This window comes from Panulirus ornatus, chromosome 3 (assembly GCF_036320965.1).
Source record: "Panulirus ornatus isolate Po-2019 chromosome 3, ASM3632096v1, whole genome shotgun sequence".
NCBI lineage: Eukaryota > Metazoa > Arthropoda > Malacostraca > Decapoda > Palinuridae > Panulirus > Panulirus ornatus.
The window spans coordinates 38,724,655-38,740,983 of NC_092226.1; the positions used below are offsets into that span (position 1 = coordinate 38,724,655).

The 16,329-nt window shown below is 41.7% G+C and overlaps 1 protein-coding gene across 7 annotated transcripts in view; it reads right to left on the reverse strand.

The window, feature by feature from the left end:
* Window positions 1-206: 206 nt before the first annotated feature.
* Kaz1-ORFB overlaps window positions 207-16,329 on the reverse strand; it is a 66,524-nt gene continuing 50,401 nt past the window's right edge. For 6 of the 7 annotated variants that reach the window (XM_071687295.1, XM_071687304.1, XM_071687315.1 and 3 more), the window contains 3 exons: window positions 13,664-13,917; window positions 8,127-8,285; window positions 207-2,842 (listed from right to left, as the gene is read on the reverse strand). In XM_071687295.1, coding sequence (XP_071543396.1) covers window positions 2,781-2,842; window positions 8,127-8,285; window positions 13,664-13,709 — 267 coding nt within the window. In that variant the 5' untranslated portion in view covers window positions 13,710-13,917 and the 3' untranslated portion in view covers window positions 207-2,780. Of the gene's footprint in view, window positions 2,843-8,126; window positions 8,286-13,663; window positions 13,918-14,111; window positions 14,217-16,329 lie in introns of those variants that run through there. The other variant, XM_071687332.1, reaches the window with a different exon arrangement.

A 16,329-nucleotide genomic window follows, 5' to 3' on the forward strand; every position in this document is an offset into this window, starting at 1 on the left:
AAGAGAAAGGTGCAAGAGGTGAAAAAGAGGGCAAATGAGAGTTGGGGTGAGCGAGTATCATTAAATTTTAGGGAGAATAAAAAGATGTTTTGGAAGGAGGTAAATAAAGTGCGTAAGACAAGGGAGCAAATGGGAACTTCAGTGAAGCGCGCTAATGGGGAAGTGATAACAAGTGGTGGTGATGTGAGGAGATGGAGTGAGTATTTTGAAGGTCTGTTGAATATGTTTGATGATAGAGCGGCAGATATAGTGTGTTTTGGTCGAGGTGGTGTGCAAAGTGAGAGGGTTAGGGAAAAGGATTTGGTGAACAGAGAAGAGGTAGTAAAAGCATTGCGGAAGATGAAAGCCGGCAAGGCAGCGAGTTTGGATGGTATTGCAGTGGAATTTATTAAAAAAGGGAGTGACTGTATTGTTGACTGGTTGGTAAGGTTATTTAATGTATGTATGACTCATGGTGAGGTGCCTGAGGATTGGTGGAATGCTTACATAGTGCAATTGTACAGAGGTAAAGGGGATAAGAGTGAGTGCTCAAATTACAGAGGTATAAGTTTGTTGAGTATTCCTGGGAAATTATATGGGAGGGTATTGATTGAGAAGGTGAGGGCATGCACAAAGCATCAGATTGGGGGAAGAGCAGTGTGGTTTCAGAAGTGGTAGAGGATGTGTGGTTCAGGTGTTTGCTTTGAAGAATGTATGTGAGAAATACTTAGAAAAGCAAATGGATTTGTATGTAGCATTTATGGATCTGGAGAAGGCACATGATAGAGTTGATAGAGATGCTCTGTGGAAGGTATTAAGAATATATGGTGTGGGAGGCAAGTTGTTAGAAGCAGTGAAAAGTTTTTATCGAGGATGTAAGGCATTTGTGCGTGTAGGAAGAGAGGAAAGTGATTGGTTCTCAGTGAATGTAGGTTTGCGGCAGGGGTTTGTGATGTCTCCATGGTAGTTTAATTTGTTTATGGATGGGGTTGTTCGGGAGGTGAATGCAAGAGTTTTGGAAAGAGGGGCAAGTTTGCAGTCTGTTGTGGATGAGAGAGCTTGGGAAGTGAGTCAGTTGTTGTTCGCTGATGATACAGCGCTGGTGGCTGATTCATGTGAGAAACTACAGAAGCTGGTGACTGAGATTGGTAAAGTGTGTGAAAGAAGAAAGTTGAGAGTAAATGTGAATGAGAGCAAGGTACAGTAGGGTTGAGGGTCAAGTCAATTGGGAGGTAAGTTTGAATGGAGAAAAACTGGAGGAAGTAAAGTGTTTTAGATATCTGGGAGTGGATTTGGCAGCGGATGGAACCATGGAAGCGGAAGTGAATCGTAGGGTGGGGGAAGGGGCGAAAGTTCTGGGAGCCTTGAAGAATGTTTGGAAGTCGAGAACAATATCTCGGAAAGCAAAAATGGGTATGTTTGAACAACAATGTTGTATGGTTGCGAGGCGTGAGCTATGGATAGAGTTGTGCGCAGGATGTTCTGGAAATGAGATGTCTGAGGACAATATGTGGTGTGAGGTGGTTTGATCGAGTAAGTAATGTAAGGGTAAGAGAGATGTGTGGATATAAAAAGAGTGTGATTGAGAGAGCAGAAGACGGTGTTTTGAAATGGTTTGGTCACATGGAGAGAATGAGTGAGGAAAGATTGACCAAGAGGATATATGTGTCAGAGGTAGAGGGAACGAGGAGAAGTGAAAGACCAAATTGGAGGTGGAAAGATGGAGTGAAAAAGATTTTGAGTGATCGGGGCTTGAACATGCAGGAGGGTGAAAGGCGTGCAAGGAATAGAGTGAATTGGAGCGATGTGGTATACCGGGGTCGACGTGCTGTCAATGGATTGAACTAGGGCATGTGAAGCGTCTTGGGTAAACCATGGAAAGTTCTCTGGGGCCTGAATGTCGAAAGGGAGCTGTGGTTTTGGTGCATTATTACATGACAGCTAGAGATTGAGTGTGAACGAATGGGGCCTTTGTTGTCTTTTCCTAGCGCTACCTCGCACACATGGGGGGAGGGGGTTGTTTTACATGTGTGGCGAGGTGGCGATGGGAATAAATAAAGGAAGACAGTATGAATTATGTACTTGTGTATATATGTCTGTGTGTGTATATATATGTATACATTGAGATGTATAGGTATGAATATTTGCGTGTGTGGACGTGTATGTATATACATGTGTATGTGGGTGGGTTGGGCCATTCTTTCGTCTGTTTTCTTGCGCTACCTCGCTAACGCGGGAGACAGCGACAATGCAAAATAATATATATATATATATATATATATATATATATATATATATATATATATATATATATATATATATATATCAGAACCATGAGGAGGGACCACTACCACCGGCACCACAACCACTGGGACGGAACACTACCACTGGTGCCATAACCTTGAGGACGGAACACTACCACTGGCACCACAACCAGTGGGACGGAACACTACCACTGGTGCCACAACCATGAGGACGGAACACTACCACTGGTGTCACAACCATGAGGACGGAACACTACCACTGGCACCACAACCATGAGTCTGGAATACTACTACTGGTGCCATAACCAATGAATGAGAATGAGGTGCATAACAAACCACTTGGGTATACCTTTCTCACTCTTTCTTGTGAACGTTTGACGTATGTCTGTAGGAGGAGACGCCAGATGCGGAGCCCCGGGTTGCAAGATCATGATATTGTGAACAAGTATCCAGTCAACGAGGAACAGCAACCAGTGTTGTGACGCGAGGATGTCGCTCATATTGACCCAGTCAACAGGCTCCCCCTCGTAAGGTCTTTCAGAGCTTGGGGTCCCCAATTATCCAATCAACGCAAGTGGAGAAGTGTGCCAGGCCGAGACCTGTGGAAGAGGATAACCAGAGTCAAGGAGGAGGTTTACATAACCTGGGATGGTGGCTGCTCTACCCTGGGGGTACGATGATTCCTCACGAATGTCTCTTGCCGAAAAAAGACGAAGAACAATATCATACTTCACAAATCTTATCGATAAAAAGTATTAAGATGTAATTTCTAGACGTTGTAGATAAAGACGGTTATAGAAATGGGAAGAAAGTTATGTCTAGATTCCATTATAGGAACATAACTTGATCAGGGAAATATATTTGAATGATATTGTGAAAATATTGTGAAAATGACAATCGTACCTTGTAATAAGAGAAAAATTTTAACAGAATTGACGATATATATATATATATAGGAGCGGGGGGCTGGAAATCCTTCCCTCTCATTATTTTTTTTTTTTTTTTAATTTTCCAAAAGAAGGAATAGAGAAGGGGGCCAGGTGAGGATATTCCCTTAAAGGCCCAGTTCTCTGTTCTTAACGCTACCTCGCTAACGCGGGAAATGGCGAATAGTTTGAAAGAAAGAAAGAATATATATATATATATATATATATATATATATATATTCATCATACTTTGTCGCTGTCTCCCGCGTTAGCGAGGTAGTGCAAGGAAACAGACGAAAGAATGGCCTAACTCACCCACATGCACATGCATATTAATAAACGTCCACACTTGCACATATACATACCTATACATTTCGGCGCATACATGCAAAGACATATACATATATACATAATATATATATATATATATATATATATATATATATATATATATATATATATATATATATATATATATATATATATATATATATATATGAACATATTCATACATGCTGCCTTCATCCATATCTGCCGCCACACCACCACTCATGAAATGGTACCCCCCCCTCCCCCCGCGTGCGTGCGAGGTAGCGCTAGGTAAAGACAACGAAGGTCCCATTCGTTCACACTCAGTCTCTAGCTGTCATGTGTAATGTACCGAAACCACAGCTCCCTTTCCACATCCAGGCCCCAGACGCTTCACATGCCCTGGTTCAATCCATTGACAGCACGTCGACCCCGGTATACCACATCGTTCCAATTCACTCTATTCCATGTACACCTTTCACCCTCCTGCATGTTCAGGCCCCGATCACTCAAAATCTTTTTCGCTCCATCTCTCCACCTCCAATTAGGTCTCCCACTTCTTTCCTCCACCTTTGACACGTATATCCGCTTCGTCAATCTTTCCTCACTCATTCTCTCCATGTGACCAAACCATTTCAATACACCCTCTTCTGCTCTCTCAACCACAATCTTTTCATTACCACACATCTCTCTTACCCTTACATTACTTACTCGATCAAACCACCTCACACCACATATTGTCCTCAAACATCTCATTTCCAACGTATCCACCCTCCTCCGCACAACCTTATCTATAGCCCAAGCATCACAACCATAAAACATTGTTGGAACCACTATCCTTTAAACATACCCATTTTTGATCTCCGAGATAACGTTCTCCCCTTCCACACATTCATCAACGCTCCCAAAACCTTCTCCCCCTCCCCAACCCTGTGACTCACTTCCCCTTCCATGGTTCCATCCGCTGCCAAATCCACTCCCAGATATCTAATACACTTCACTTCCTCCAGTTTTTCTCCATTCAAACTTACATCCCAATTTACTTGTCCCTCAACCCTACTGAACCTAATAACCTTGCTCATATTCACATTTACTCTCAGCTTTCTTCTTTCACACACTTTACCATACTCAGTCACGAACTTCTGCAGTTTCTCACCCGAATCAGCCACCAGTGTTGTATCATCAGCGAACATCAACTGACTCACTTCCCAAGCTCTCTCATCCAAAACAGACTGCATACTTGCCCCTCTCTCCAAAACTCTTGAATTCACCTTCCTAACAACCCCATCCATAAACAAATTAAACAACCATGTAGACATCGCGCACCCCTACTGCAAACCGACATTCGCCGGGTACCAATCATTTTTTCCTCTTCCTACTCGTACACATGCCTTGCATCCTCGATAAAAACTTATCATTGCTTGTAGCAACTTTTTTTCCATGCCATAAGCTCTTAATACCTTCCACAGAGCATCTCTATGAACTCTATCATATGCTTTCTCCAAATCCATAAATGCTACTTACATATTTCTTTTTCCAAGTGTTTCTCACATACATTTTTCAAAGTAAACATCTGATCCACACATCCTCTACTACTTCTGAAACCACACTGCTCCTCCCCAATCTCATGTTCTGTACATGCCTTTACCCTCTTAGTCAATACCCTCCCCCATAATTTCCCAGGAATACTCAACAAACTTATACCTCTGTAATTTGGATGCTCACCTTTATCCCCTTTGCCTCTGTGCAATGGCACTATGCATGCATTCCGCCAATTATCAGGCACTTCACCATGAACCATACATACATTCAACATCTTCACCAACCAGTCAACAACACAGTCACCCCCTTTTTAAATAAATTCCACAGCAATGCCAACCAAAACCGCCGCCTTGCCAGCTTTCATATTCCGCAAAGCTTTCACTACCTCTTCTCTGTTTACCCTCTCACTTCGCACTCCTTCGTGAGTTGTGCTACTCCTTCCTTTGCTCTTGTCCTCTCACCAACCCCTGACTTTACTCCCAAGACATCCCCTTAACCCTTGAGCTTCGTTTCACTCAGAGCCAAAACATCCAGGTTCCTTTCCTCAAACATACTACCTATCTCTCCTTTCTTCTCATCTTGGTTACATTCACACACATTCAGACACCCTAATCTGAGCCTTCGAAGAGGATGAGCACTCCCCATCTGACTCCCTCTTCTGTTTTTCCTTTTAGAAATTTAGATATATATTTAGTGGTTACCATGCTCCATCTGCATAAGGTTACAATGCGAGTGAAAAGTGACCTTTGGCGCGGCTGTATCTCTGGGATGACAGTTTAGAAAAAGAACATCTCACTCCAAAGGAGTCTATAATTCTATTTTTCAAGTAGCGCAGCCTTGGGCAGCAGGAGCCTTAGAAAGGTCCTGGGTAACACCAGGACTCTCACAGAAACTGATCCTGAGGTAAGTTGTAAATAAATACATATATGTACTTGCCTTACTAAATCCGTGATTAGGTATCTTTCTTTTTTTCAGATTTATTGTTTCTTGTGCGTTCTGAGGAAGAATATGGATGTGAACCAAACTATACGGCAAGGCTCATGCAGTGGGTCTGGTAGAGAGAAAAGCTGAGGAAAAAGAGGTGAAGAAGTAGGCAAGTTTTTGTCAGAGTCATGGAAGATTGATAGCTGTGCAAGGAGATGGAGGTAGTAATCAGAAAGATAAGTAACCACTGCAGTAACCACTGAGCTATTAGCGTGGGATGGAGAGGCTCAATATAATCATATATAATACAGCAAGATGTGATATATCTAAATGTTTCTGCCGACCTGTTGTCTTGGTCGGTTGCTTCTTGTTTGTACAGCTCCATACGTATACTCATCTAGACCAAAAACGTGTCCGCTAAAAATGCTTTTTACAAAGGAAATACTTTATCATGAGAAATGATTGTTCTTCATTGCCAGAGTAGATATAAAAATCGTAAGATGTAATTTCAACATAATAGATATATAAGCCAGCCGGCACGGTTCTGGTCACGTCTAGAGGGTGGGTCTACATATGGGGCCATAGAAACTAAAAGCTCCTCCACCCTCCTACCAAGTGGAAATGATCTACAGAAACATATAGCCTTCCAAAACGTAGTGCGAGAAATTGCTCCCTTAAACGGTACTGATGATCCTAACTGGCTCACACATTGTGTCGCTGGGAGAACCTGCAGGTCTATTACTGTTATTCTGTTGCCCCACTATCATCAGTTAGACTGCCGTGCATGCGTTGGTTCGCTCTGGGAATGAATAATACTCAGAGTAAGAAGAAGCGAGAGAGAGTTTTCCTACAGACCAGGCATTTCCATCGTGGGTAACTTAGAAGGGTTTATGGAAGGACATCCGCATGTCGGTGCATCAGTCTCACCAAAATCATGTTGGTTGAAAAGATATTGAAAAAAAGGGGAAAAGTGTCAGCAAGATCTACTGACACAAGAAATCCGCAAAACAGACGTTAATCAATTAATGTTCAGTCATTTTCATAATGTATAAACCACAGTATTTACTCTGTAAACGTCCCTGTATATCTGTCACTTCGGCTATCTAGACGTACCACACCCACTTGCTTATCCAAAGCTGTACAATATCCAGCGCACGCTAATCTCAGTCTCTTGTATGATCAGTTAACTAGTGACTATACTGACCTCCATGTTCGGCAATATCTGTGACACCTCAACTGTATGTTTTCAGCTGAACGGCTGTCCAAACCGAATTAACCGTTATTCATTCATTTATCTATTCATTTAACGATTTAACAGCCAGGGAAGCGCGTCATCAGAAACAGCTAAAGGCTTTAGGTATAGTTGAGTATATCAGAGGAAGCGGTGTACCAAGTGACAGCAGACTGACTTCCTTAGATCATAAGCTGTGGGAGGACAAGTAAAGGTAGCATCCAGCTTGTTGGAGAAGCTTTGAACATTCATTTGCAGCGACATGATCAGTCTAAGACGAAATGTGTGGGAGTTCTCTGACGTCCTCACATGTACCTAGCATTCATCTTTCTTTCAACCATTTACTCGTGTAATGCATGAAAATGATTCTGCCCTGATTCTGCTTCTTCATTTTTTTTCCAAAATCATTCTTAACCCCATTTTCTGAGTCGTTATATGTCGTAAACACAATTATTGCAATAATTCTAGTTGTATTCCACACGAATCTTGTACGAATCACTTCGAGCTTATTCAACTGCAGTCAATCACATTTTCATATAACTCGTTTTATCAAGAATTCCTCGCCTTCCATTGTATTAGATTGATATTTATTAAGTGCTCCAGGCCTTCCATTACGTTACTTCCAACAAGTTCAATTTCACACCCTTCACTCCACACCATAAAATGCTCCAGCACTCTTCACCTCGACCACACGTTACATTCAAGTCAATCCTTATGAAATTTTCCCGCTACACTCACTCACTCACGGTTCTGCACATGGTGAACGTGATCATAGGGAACCCGCCAAACTTCCCAGCCCATATGCAACTGTAGTGGAGATAAACATATATAACGCGAGGACCTCCAGCAACAATCCCATGGCAGGCTTTCTGCCTTCCTCTTCTCTGTAGTGTTAACAGTCTTATGAAAATCAGTAGCAACGTGAAGAACAGGAGGGCGGGCAACTCTGACCTGGGTCTCTGCACTTCTTCCAGCACAGCAGCATCGTGGGGTTAGTGTAGGTGATGTAGTCTGTGCCACACACTGGGTTGTAGCTGGTAGTGATCACACACTTGGACAGACACCCGTCACCATCGTACACCTGTAGGCCGCCTCCTATCGTCAACACACCTGCATATAACACAACTTTGAGCTACTCTGAACCTTAGATATTCCAAAACGCCAGGAAACCAGATAACATAATCCTTCATGATAAGTAGATAGGAACTAAGATATGCACATTGATACACCCATGTACATATTAGCACAAGTGCACATCAAAAGAGAAGAGGTAAGACAAGAAATGAAGAGGAGATATAATCGTGGAAGCTACACAAAATTCAGTCATTGCTGTAGCAACGTAGATTGGAAAATGGAGTTCAGAAGCCAGGAACCGAGACTCTATGGTGAGAGGTCATGTGAAAATTATAATCAAGGTGAAGAGACATGGGTACATAAAGCTCCAAATACAGAGGGAAAGGCAAGAGAGAGGAAAAAATTATTTGAAATATGTCAAAAAGCAAAGGAACTTCGAGATGTGCAGTGGCAAAGGTGTAACTGGCAATCCGGCTACCGAGCATTTGCAAGGTATAAGTCAACACAGGACTAAGTATGGCAGGATAAGAGAGAGGAACAGAGAAACTTTGAACAGAATGTTAAAGGCAAGGCAGCTTAGAAATCCAGAACTTTTCTGTAAATTCACCAGGGAACAGTTGTCAGTTAAGGAGCGGCTGATCAGACTAGGGGATTCAAGAGGGAGAAGTTGTAGAGGATGATGTAAGGATACGTGATGAATGGAAGAACAAGTTCAAAAGTGTTTTCACTATCGAAGACACTATGGTCCCAGCTGGAAAGAAAAGATTTTAACTGAATACTTAAAGGACTTGACCCATACAAGGTTCATGGTTCCGAAGAAATTTCACCATATGTGCTGAGGATGTCTGCAGATGCGTTGGATAAACCACATGAATTGCTGTTCAATATATCACTGGAGAGGGGCCATGCACCAAGAAAAAGACCGGGAAAGGGCGATGATCAACAGAGCGATCTCACTAACGAGTAGGGTGTGTAAACTTCTAGAAAAGAGTCTTATAAGAGCAAGTGGATGACTTTCTGTGGAGGATAACTACCCAAGTGAGAATAACTATGGTTTTATGGAAAGCAGGTCATGTATAACAAACCTCTAAGAATTCTAAGAGAGAATGAGCTCAGTCTTGGATTAAAGGGAAGGCTGGGAGGACTGTCTTTATCTGGAGTGCCAGAAAACATTTGACTTAGTACCGTAAGGGAGTCTGATCATGATCCTTCACAATCAGACAGGAATAAGGAAGACTCTCCATCGATGGATTAAAGATCATATCGGTGGGTAGGAACAAAGGAGGCATGTTAGAAGGGTCCTTTCCAAATGGGTTGAGGTAACCAGCGGCGGGCCTTGGTTCGTTTCTGGGACCATTACCTTTTATTGATTTATGTTATGAATGTGCTTGTTGATGATGCAAAGGTCACGGGGAGGAGAAAAGAGAGTAAATGTATGGGACAGTGAAAAATATAATTACTCCTTGGCAAAAAATAGAATTCAAAATTATGTTTATGGGAAGGACTTGTAAGTCGACATCGTCCTTAACCTGTCGCCAGAGTCCCACGTTAGGATAGCAGTTAAGGAAACAAACTGCGTGCTAGCAAATATCAAAACAGCCTTCAAGTATATGGGTAAAGAAATATATAACAAGCTGGTCGAGAATGGGCCGTGTTGATTTCCTTACACCTCGAAGCTTTGGAACTCTCTACCATCTCATTTCTTTCTCAATAACTATAACCTGGCACATTTTGAAAAACGGGGTTTTTCACTTACTTTCCTGTCTTTTCTTTTTCCCTTTCATAATTCTCTATAATTTAATTAAGGCCCGGCCTTGATGGTGACTTTTGACCGTGACTGGGGCCTACAACATCGAGAAAAAAGCCAAAACAAGAATAGCTTCTCAAGTTTGGTCACCGCACCTAAAGAAGCACAAAGAGCTCACAGAGAAAGTCTAGAGGAAGGCGACGTTGATGGTACCAGAATCAAGAGAGCTACGTTACAGGAAAAAGCTGGAGACTTTTAATTCGCCCACCTTGGAAGAGAAAAGAGTGAGGAGTGACCTGATAACAACCATTAGATTTCTAAAAGATGTCGACGATGTAAATAGCGAATGGTTCTTCGAGAGAGACTTAGCGACAGAGCAACCAGAGGACGTAACATGACGTTAAGCAAGAAACTTGTTTAAAAGCATGTAATGAAATGCATTTATAGTATAGAATTAACAGGTAAATGCAAAACAACGACTGAACACATGGTTTATGCACACACCATACATAGATGTAAGAGGCTGTTTGATGGTATAGAATGTTCAAGAGATGAAGCTCGAGAAATGTAAAACTCCCTCTCGGCAAAGTACAAACAGGTAATTACGAGTGGATAATTACATTTGCATACGTATGTACACACACACACACACACACACACACACACACACACACACACACACACACCACCATCCACCAAATAGTGGATAACAGGAATTTTTGATACAGGATCAAAAAGTTGGTAGACAATGAGGTCACAATGGTGCGCGTGATCTAGTATATGCATAAAACCACAGGAAAACGAAACACGATAAGTCCCCAAGTGCATTTTCATGTAATGATCACATCGTCAGGGGAGATACAAGAATGAGATAGAAGACGTAGAACAATCAGGTGATATACATTGAAGAGACGTAGCTAAGACGCCATTGGTAGAGAAGTTTTGCCGGATGGTGGTGCTCGAGCTGGTAGTGTTCGGGTTTGGCATCATGCCTGTCATAAAATTTTCATTATGTCGACAAGAAAAGGAACTATTTTTGCCTACGACAAAGCTATCCAGTTTTTATAGACTTTCGCTAATACTAATGTCACAATTCTTTGTGTATTTTATAGAAGATTCAATGATATTTCTCGTGGTAAAGGAGTTACAGTTAAAGACTGAATTAGCGTTATTCCAATCAATACAATGCTCATAATCTTCAGCTCGAATAAACAAAGCTTAAGTCTAACATAAACGAAAATTTACAAACATTTCTCCCTTTACGTGACCATTTAGTACCTTCTATCAAGTTTACTATGGAAGGGAAAATAATCGTATATTACCATTTTTAGATTGCATTATCCATACGGATAAAGACATGTTTAAGTTTAGCATATGGAGAAAATCCACCAATGTTTGTTCTTCTATTCATTATTACTCAGCTCAACATGACAGAGATAATCTATCATCATCCCAGTCGATGTTCCTTAGGTCATTAAGTATATGCAGTACGGAATTTACTGATGATGAGTTTGAGAAGATATATTCTATTGGATCCAAGTTAAAGCATACCAGATCTTTCATTGATAAATCTCTTAAGTTGGCAAAGAAATTACTTTATTGAGTTATTAAATCCAAACATCCCCTTGATACTTAGAAACTTTTAGTTCACCCTTTCAGTGATAATTCTACATTACTTCCCAGGTTGCTTAAATCATCTAATGTAAATGTAGCCTTCAGCAATAATAGTACTTTGAAGGATATCTTAATCAAAAACTCACCAGAAAATTCTGCGGGCTGTGTTTACAGAATTCCATGTAAAAGCTGTTATATCTTTTATGTTGGGCAGACCTGTAAGGATCTTCTGTTGTTGTGGAAGTGTAGATAGCACAAAAATAAGTCATTCCATTGAAAGGTGCTTGTTTATTGTTGGTATATGCAATGAGCGCCAGTGCATAGCGTTCACTGCTTACACCAACAGATGTGGTGATCCCAAGCTGTTACCTGTTCAAATACAAATCAGACCTAAACTTATTAATTCCTCTGATCGTGAGAGAAGCTGTGTTCCCGACGTGATATGGCAATGAGAGGGAAGATAAGGCTATAATGGAATTAGAAAGCAAGGTCAGAGGAATTTTGAAATACGTTCCTGATTTGGGGAATGAAAAACCTAAACTATTCCATAATCTTGTATGGTTAAAAAAATTAAATGAATAATTAGACTGAAGTTCTGAGAAGGCTATATAGTGAAAGAACCGGGTGTAAAGATCTAAATATGCTCATATCTAGAGAAATATAGCTTCAAAAGCTTTCTACGTTGGATGGGTGGAGACTGCAACCTTTGATCGAGATTGAAATTGACCATCAAAGAATACTAATGCATTCTAGGTGCTTAGCCCTAAAACTATTTCGTTTTTCGTACTTTGAGAAGATCGCAGAAATGCTCGACAAGTCACTTAAGGTGTTAAGTAACTTCTTAGAACAGGAAGCAGCACCAATGAAACGAGTAGATATGCCTATTTTCAGGAAAGCGGCAAGAGAAATACACCAAATTTCAGTCTAGTATGAGTGACTATTTCGGTATACAAAATGAAACTTTAAAACGCAGAGAGATGAGTGACCGTCTTGAGGAAATTACAAAAATGAGAGGCAGCATGAGCCTTGAAAAAGAAATGGGAGTGGGCAGCGTATGTTATAGTACTTGCAGAAGAAATCTGGCTGCATCCCCTGCAAGAGACTGATGAAAAAACTAATTTCCAGACGTGCATGAAATGACAGTTCCTTCGGTGGATAGAAAATGATCTAAACAGCTGAAAACAGAGAACCTACGTTACGGATGCATTTTCAAAGTTGGTGAAAGAAACCAGCGATGCCTTATTCTGGCCACTGCTCGAAGGATCTCGGTCACAACTGAATGTGCGGGCAGACGATACAAGAAAATGTCCAGGATCACGAAGGCATACAAAGAGTGGCTCACTGTTGATATGATACATTGCTGATTAAACTCGTGGCAACACACTGCAAAACAATGAAGACAGTAAAATAAGACCAAGCTCTACCTATAATTTGGTTAGGGGTACATCACAAAAATATCACTTGTAAGGAGTACTTCAGGGTAGTCATCAGACTATCACCAGAAAACAGTAAAGAAGGGTTGTAAAAGAGGAAAATTGTAAACTAGTTGCCGTCAAAATTGCCCTCAAATACACTAACAAAAAAAGAGGTTCCGAAAAAGAATATCAACAAGCATCAGGACGAAATCAGTGAGTGCATTGTCAGTTTGGTCATCCCTCTGAAAAGACTAATGTTCGAGTCGATCCAAATTTGTACATGATGCAAGTAAGCTGAGCTACAGGGATGGGGGAGAACGTTAGACGAGAGTAAGACATGGTGGGGAGACGTGACTACAACTTTGAAGTTGCTCGTTGAATACGACATTGCTAACTGGATGGAACCACTGTATCAAAGAACAAATCAATAAACTAAGTTATTGAGAAACAAACAAAAACAAAAACATAGTAATTGGCGGATGAGTGGAACGACAGTAATACAGAATTAATGAAGAAGGCATCAGAAGATCAATGAACAAAATGTACGGTATAGAAAAGAAGTTAAGAGAAGAAGCGTCAAGAGTATAAATTGTCTCCCATTATACACTGTACAGGAAGGGAACAAAAACTCAAGTTACCAATCATGATGAGCAGGTAGGTGTGCAGTGAACAGGCCGGGCACATTGTCGTGTCTGGCAATCCCAGTGGGCGCTGGCTGTCGTAACCGGCTGGGGCAGAGACCTGTCTCGCCACGGAAGGTTGAGTCACGAAAAAGAATACGTAAAAGTCTGCCCGAGGATGAGATTGGCTAGCTACACTTTCCCGGGGAAGATCCCGACTCGCCTCGCCCTACTCGGGTCGTGTCCTTTCACCTCCAGGATCGCTGCTGCACCTGTAAGTCATCAATGAGTCAGTGTTTTCCTTACCTGCAGCGATATTTAGAGACAACGTTCGTGAGGCAACGTCACATGACCTATGAAATTCCACAGTAAGCCAACTGGAGCCGTCATAAGGAATGGAACGAGTGTTGGTGTACAAATGTAAACTACGATGTAGGTAGGTAACGTGAGAACCATGGTCGCTCACCTTGAGGCTGGTGGCCACAGAGCTCAGTCATCTAGGATGTGCTGCATATATCGACTTCTTGATGATTTTAAGTGAATGCAGACGACTTAATCTGAAAACTTATTTGAAAATGACAAAATCGTGACAGCTATGATAATGACGATTTCCTGTAAGAACATATATTTTGTGTACTCATATAGATACACACACATTTACGAGCCTCCGTAATGCAGTGGTCAGCGCTGTAAGCTACCATTCCAACGGATTTGGGTTCGAACCCTGACAGGGAAGTCACCTTACAGCCAACCCACCTGTTCATTTGCCCGTTTAGGGATCGTAGAGAAATGGGTACCATGGTTTGTATTCGGGTGTAGACACTGTGTAAGTTTGGAAAAAGGGGTAACAAGAGTGTAGAACTCTCCCACTAACATTGAAAAATAATTGCATACACAGGTTCATGCCGCCCAAAAAGCCATATCCACCACAGGTACTTATAAACCGTTGACCTCCTGCTGGAGACTGTCTGAACTATCTATTGAAGATTCGCTTTCAGAGTAAATCAGCGTCGGTAGCTACGCTCTATATATTGGAGATGGCCAAATATGAAGGCAAAAATTTATGAAAAAAATTGAACTACAACACTATTTGATATACTCAGCTGTTTCTCGAAACTAAAGATTCCAAAAATATCACTAGAAACTTTAACTAAGATACCAAAACAGCAATTGCGGAAAGTACCAAAATCATCTTCCTTCCTCCCATCTTCTTCAGCCATATCTCAACAACACTGCGCTCCATGAAGCTGGTTCAGCCATAAATCAGTTTATATCAAGATGTGTCTTTTGCCGTCACTGCCACGACTCGACCCTTGTGGGTGACGTCTGAGATGGAAAATACCAGTGAGCTGCCCTCAGGCAGGGAGGCCAGCCTGTACATCGTAGGTAGTGTGATCATACAAGGTAGAATCCAGCCTTCGTGTATTACCTTAATAACTCAATTCTTTTTTTCTCTCTCTCTGTGGTGATGTATGATCTATACATGAGCAAAAACGAGAAATAGGCAATGACAAACATTCATTAACGTCTGAAACGATAGAGGGATGTGGAGAAGAGCAGGTGCCTGACCTGAGGTGTCGGAGGTCCCGGTACCCTGGAGGCTGGAGCCGTTAAATGCCCTTCAGGAACCACACACACACACACACACACACACACACACACACACACACACACACACACACGTGAACACATACCGTTGTCTGTGCTGGAAGTCGACGTCAGCTAACTGCAATGTAATGTTCTGCCAGTTTACATGCAAGGAGCAAAATAGTCTAAAGTTGCTAACCAGCTGGTAAATATAATCTCTTTCCTGGTTTACGACCGACGTAGGAGACATGTCACCTGTACACTTGTGTAGTATGGTTATTCTCATTCGTTCCCACTATCTGCAGCTTCTGGTTCATGACACACAGCTCTCCCGTGTGGTCAATCCACAGCTACACTGGCCCCTGTCGTTTGGTCTGTGGTCGCAAGTCACCTCGCTATATTATCAGACTGTAAACTACAGTTCCTAGAACCACCCCCACCCCAGAACCTGGCAGGGTGTGTAGCTACAATAGCTAACCACAGAAGACAACTCTGGCAGATTGTAATGCTCCTCGCTTCTTCGGACACACGTGGGAAGACATGTATGAAGAGATTTCACTTTCTCACGGGTCGTAATTGATGTTGGTTGGGCATTTCTTGTTGCCTCACTTCTTATATATGTAATTATCTATATATACAATTAGAGAAGTGAGTTCTATACTCACACAACCCAGGCTTTTGAACTTATCATACTTATGCTGATATCATCCTCCAGCAGGCCCAGCAATTAGCGCTTGCCAAAGGAGATTTTAGTGAAGTCATGAGACATACATGACGAGTGTTACGGAGAAGATGAGAAGACTGGATATCTGTCGGCTGAATGTCAGTAACCTACGTACGTGTACGTGAGAAAATAGAAAATATAACAACCTGAGCCAGGTAGGGAATGTTATCTGCTACTGAAGTGCTGGTTCAGTGCATCTGTGTGTGTGTGTGTGTGTGTGTGTGTGTGTGTGTGTGTGTGTGTGTGTGTTTTCCTATTCACACGGTAAGGGGAGAGAGTCCTATTAATCATGGGGCCCCACCTCTTGAATTTTCTGTCATACTTCTTAAACTTGTGTATATTGTTCTTATCACTCAGATTATTCCATCTATTC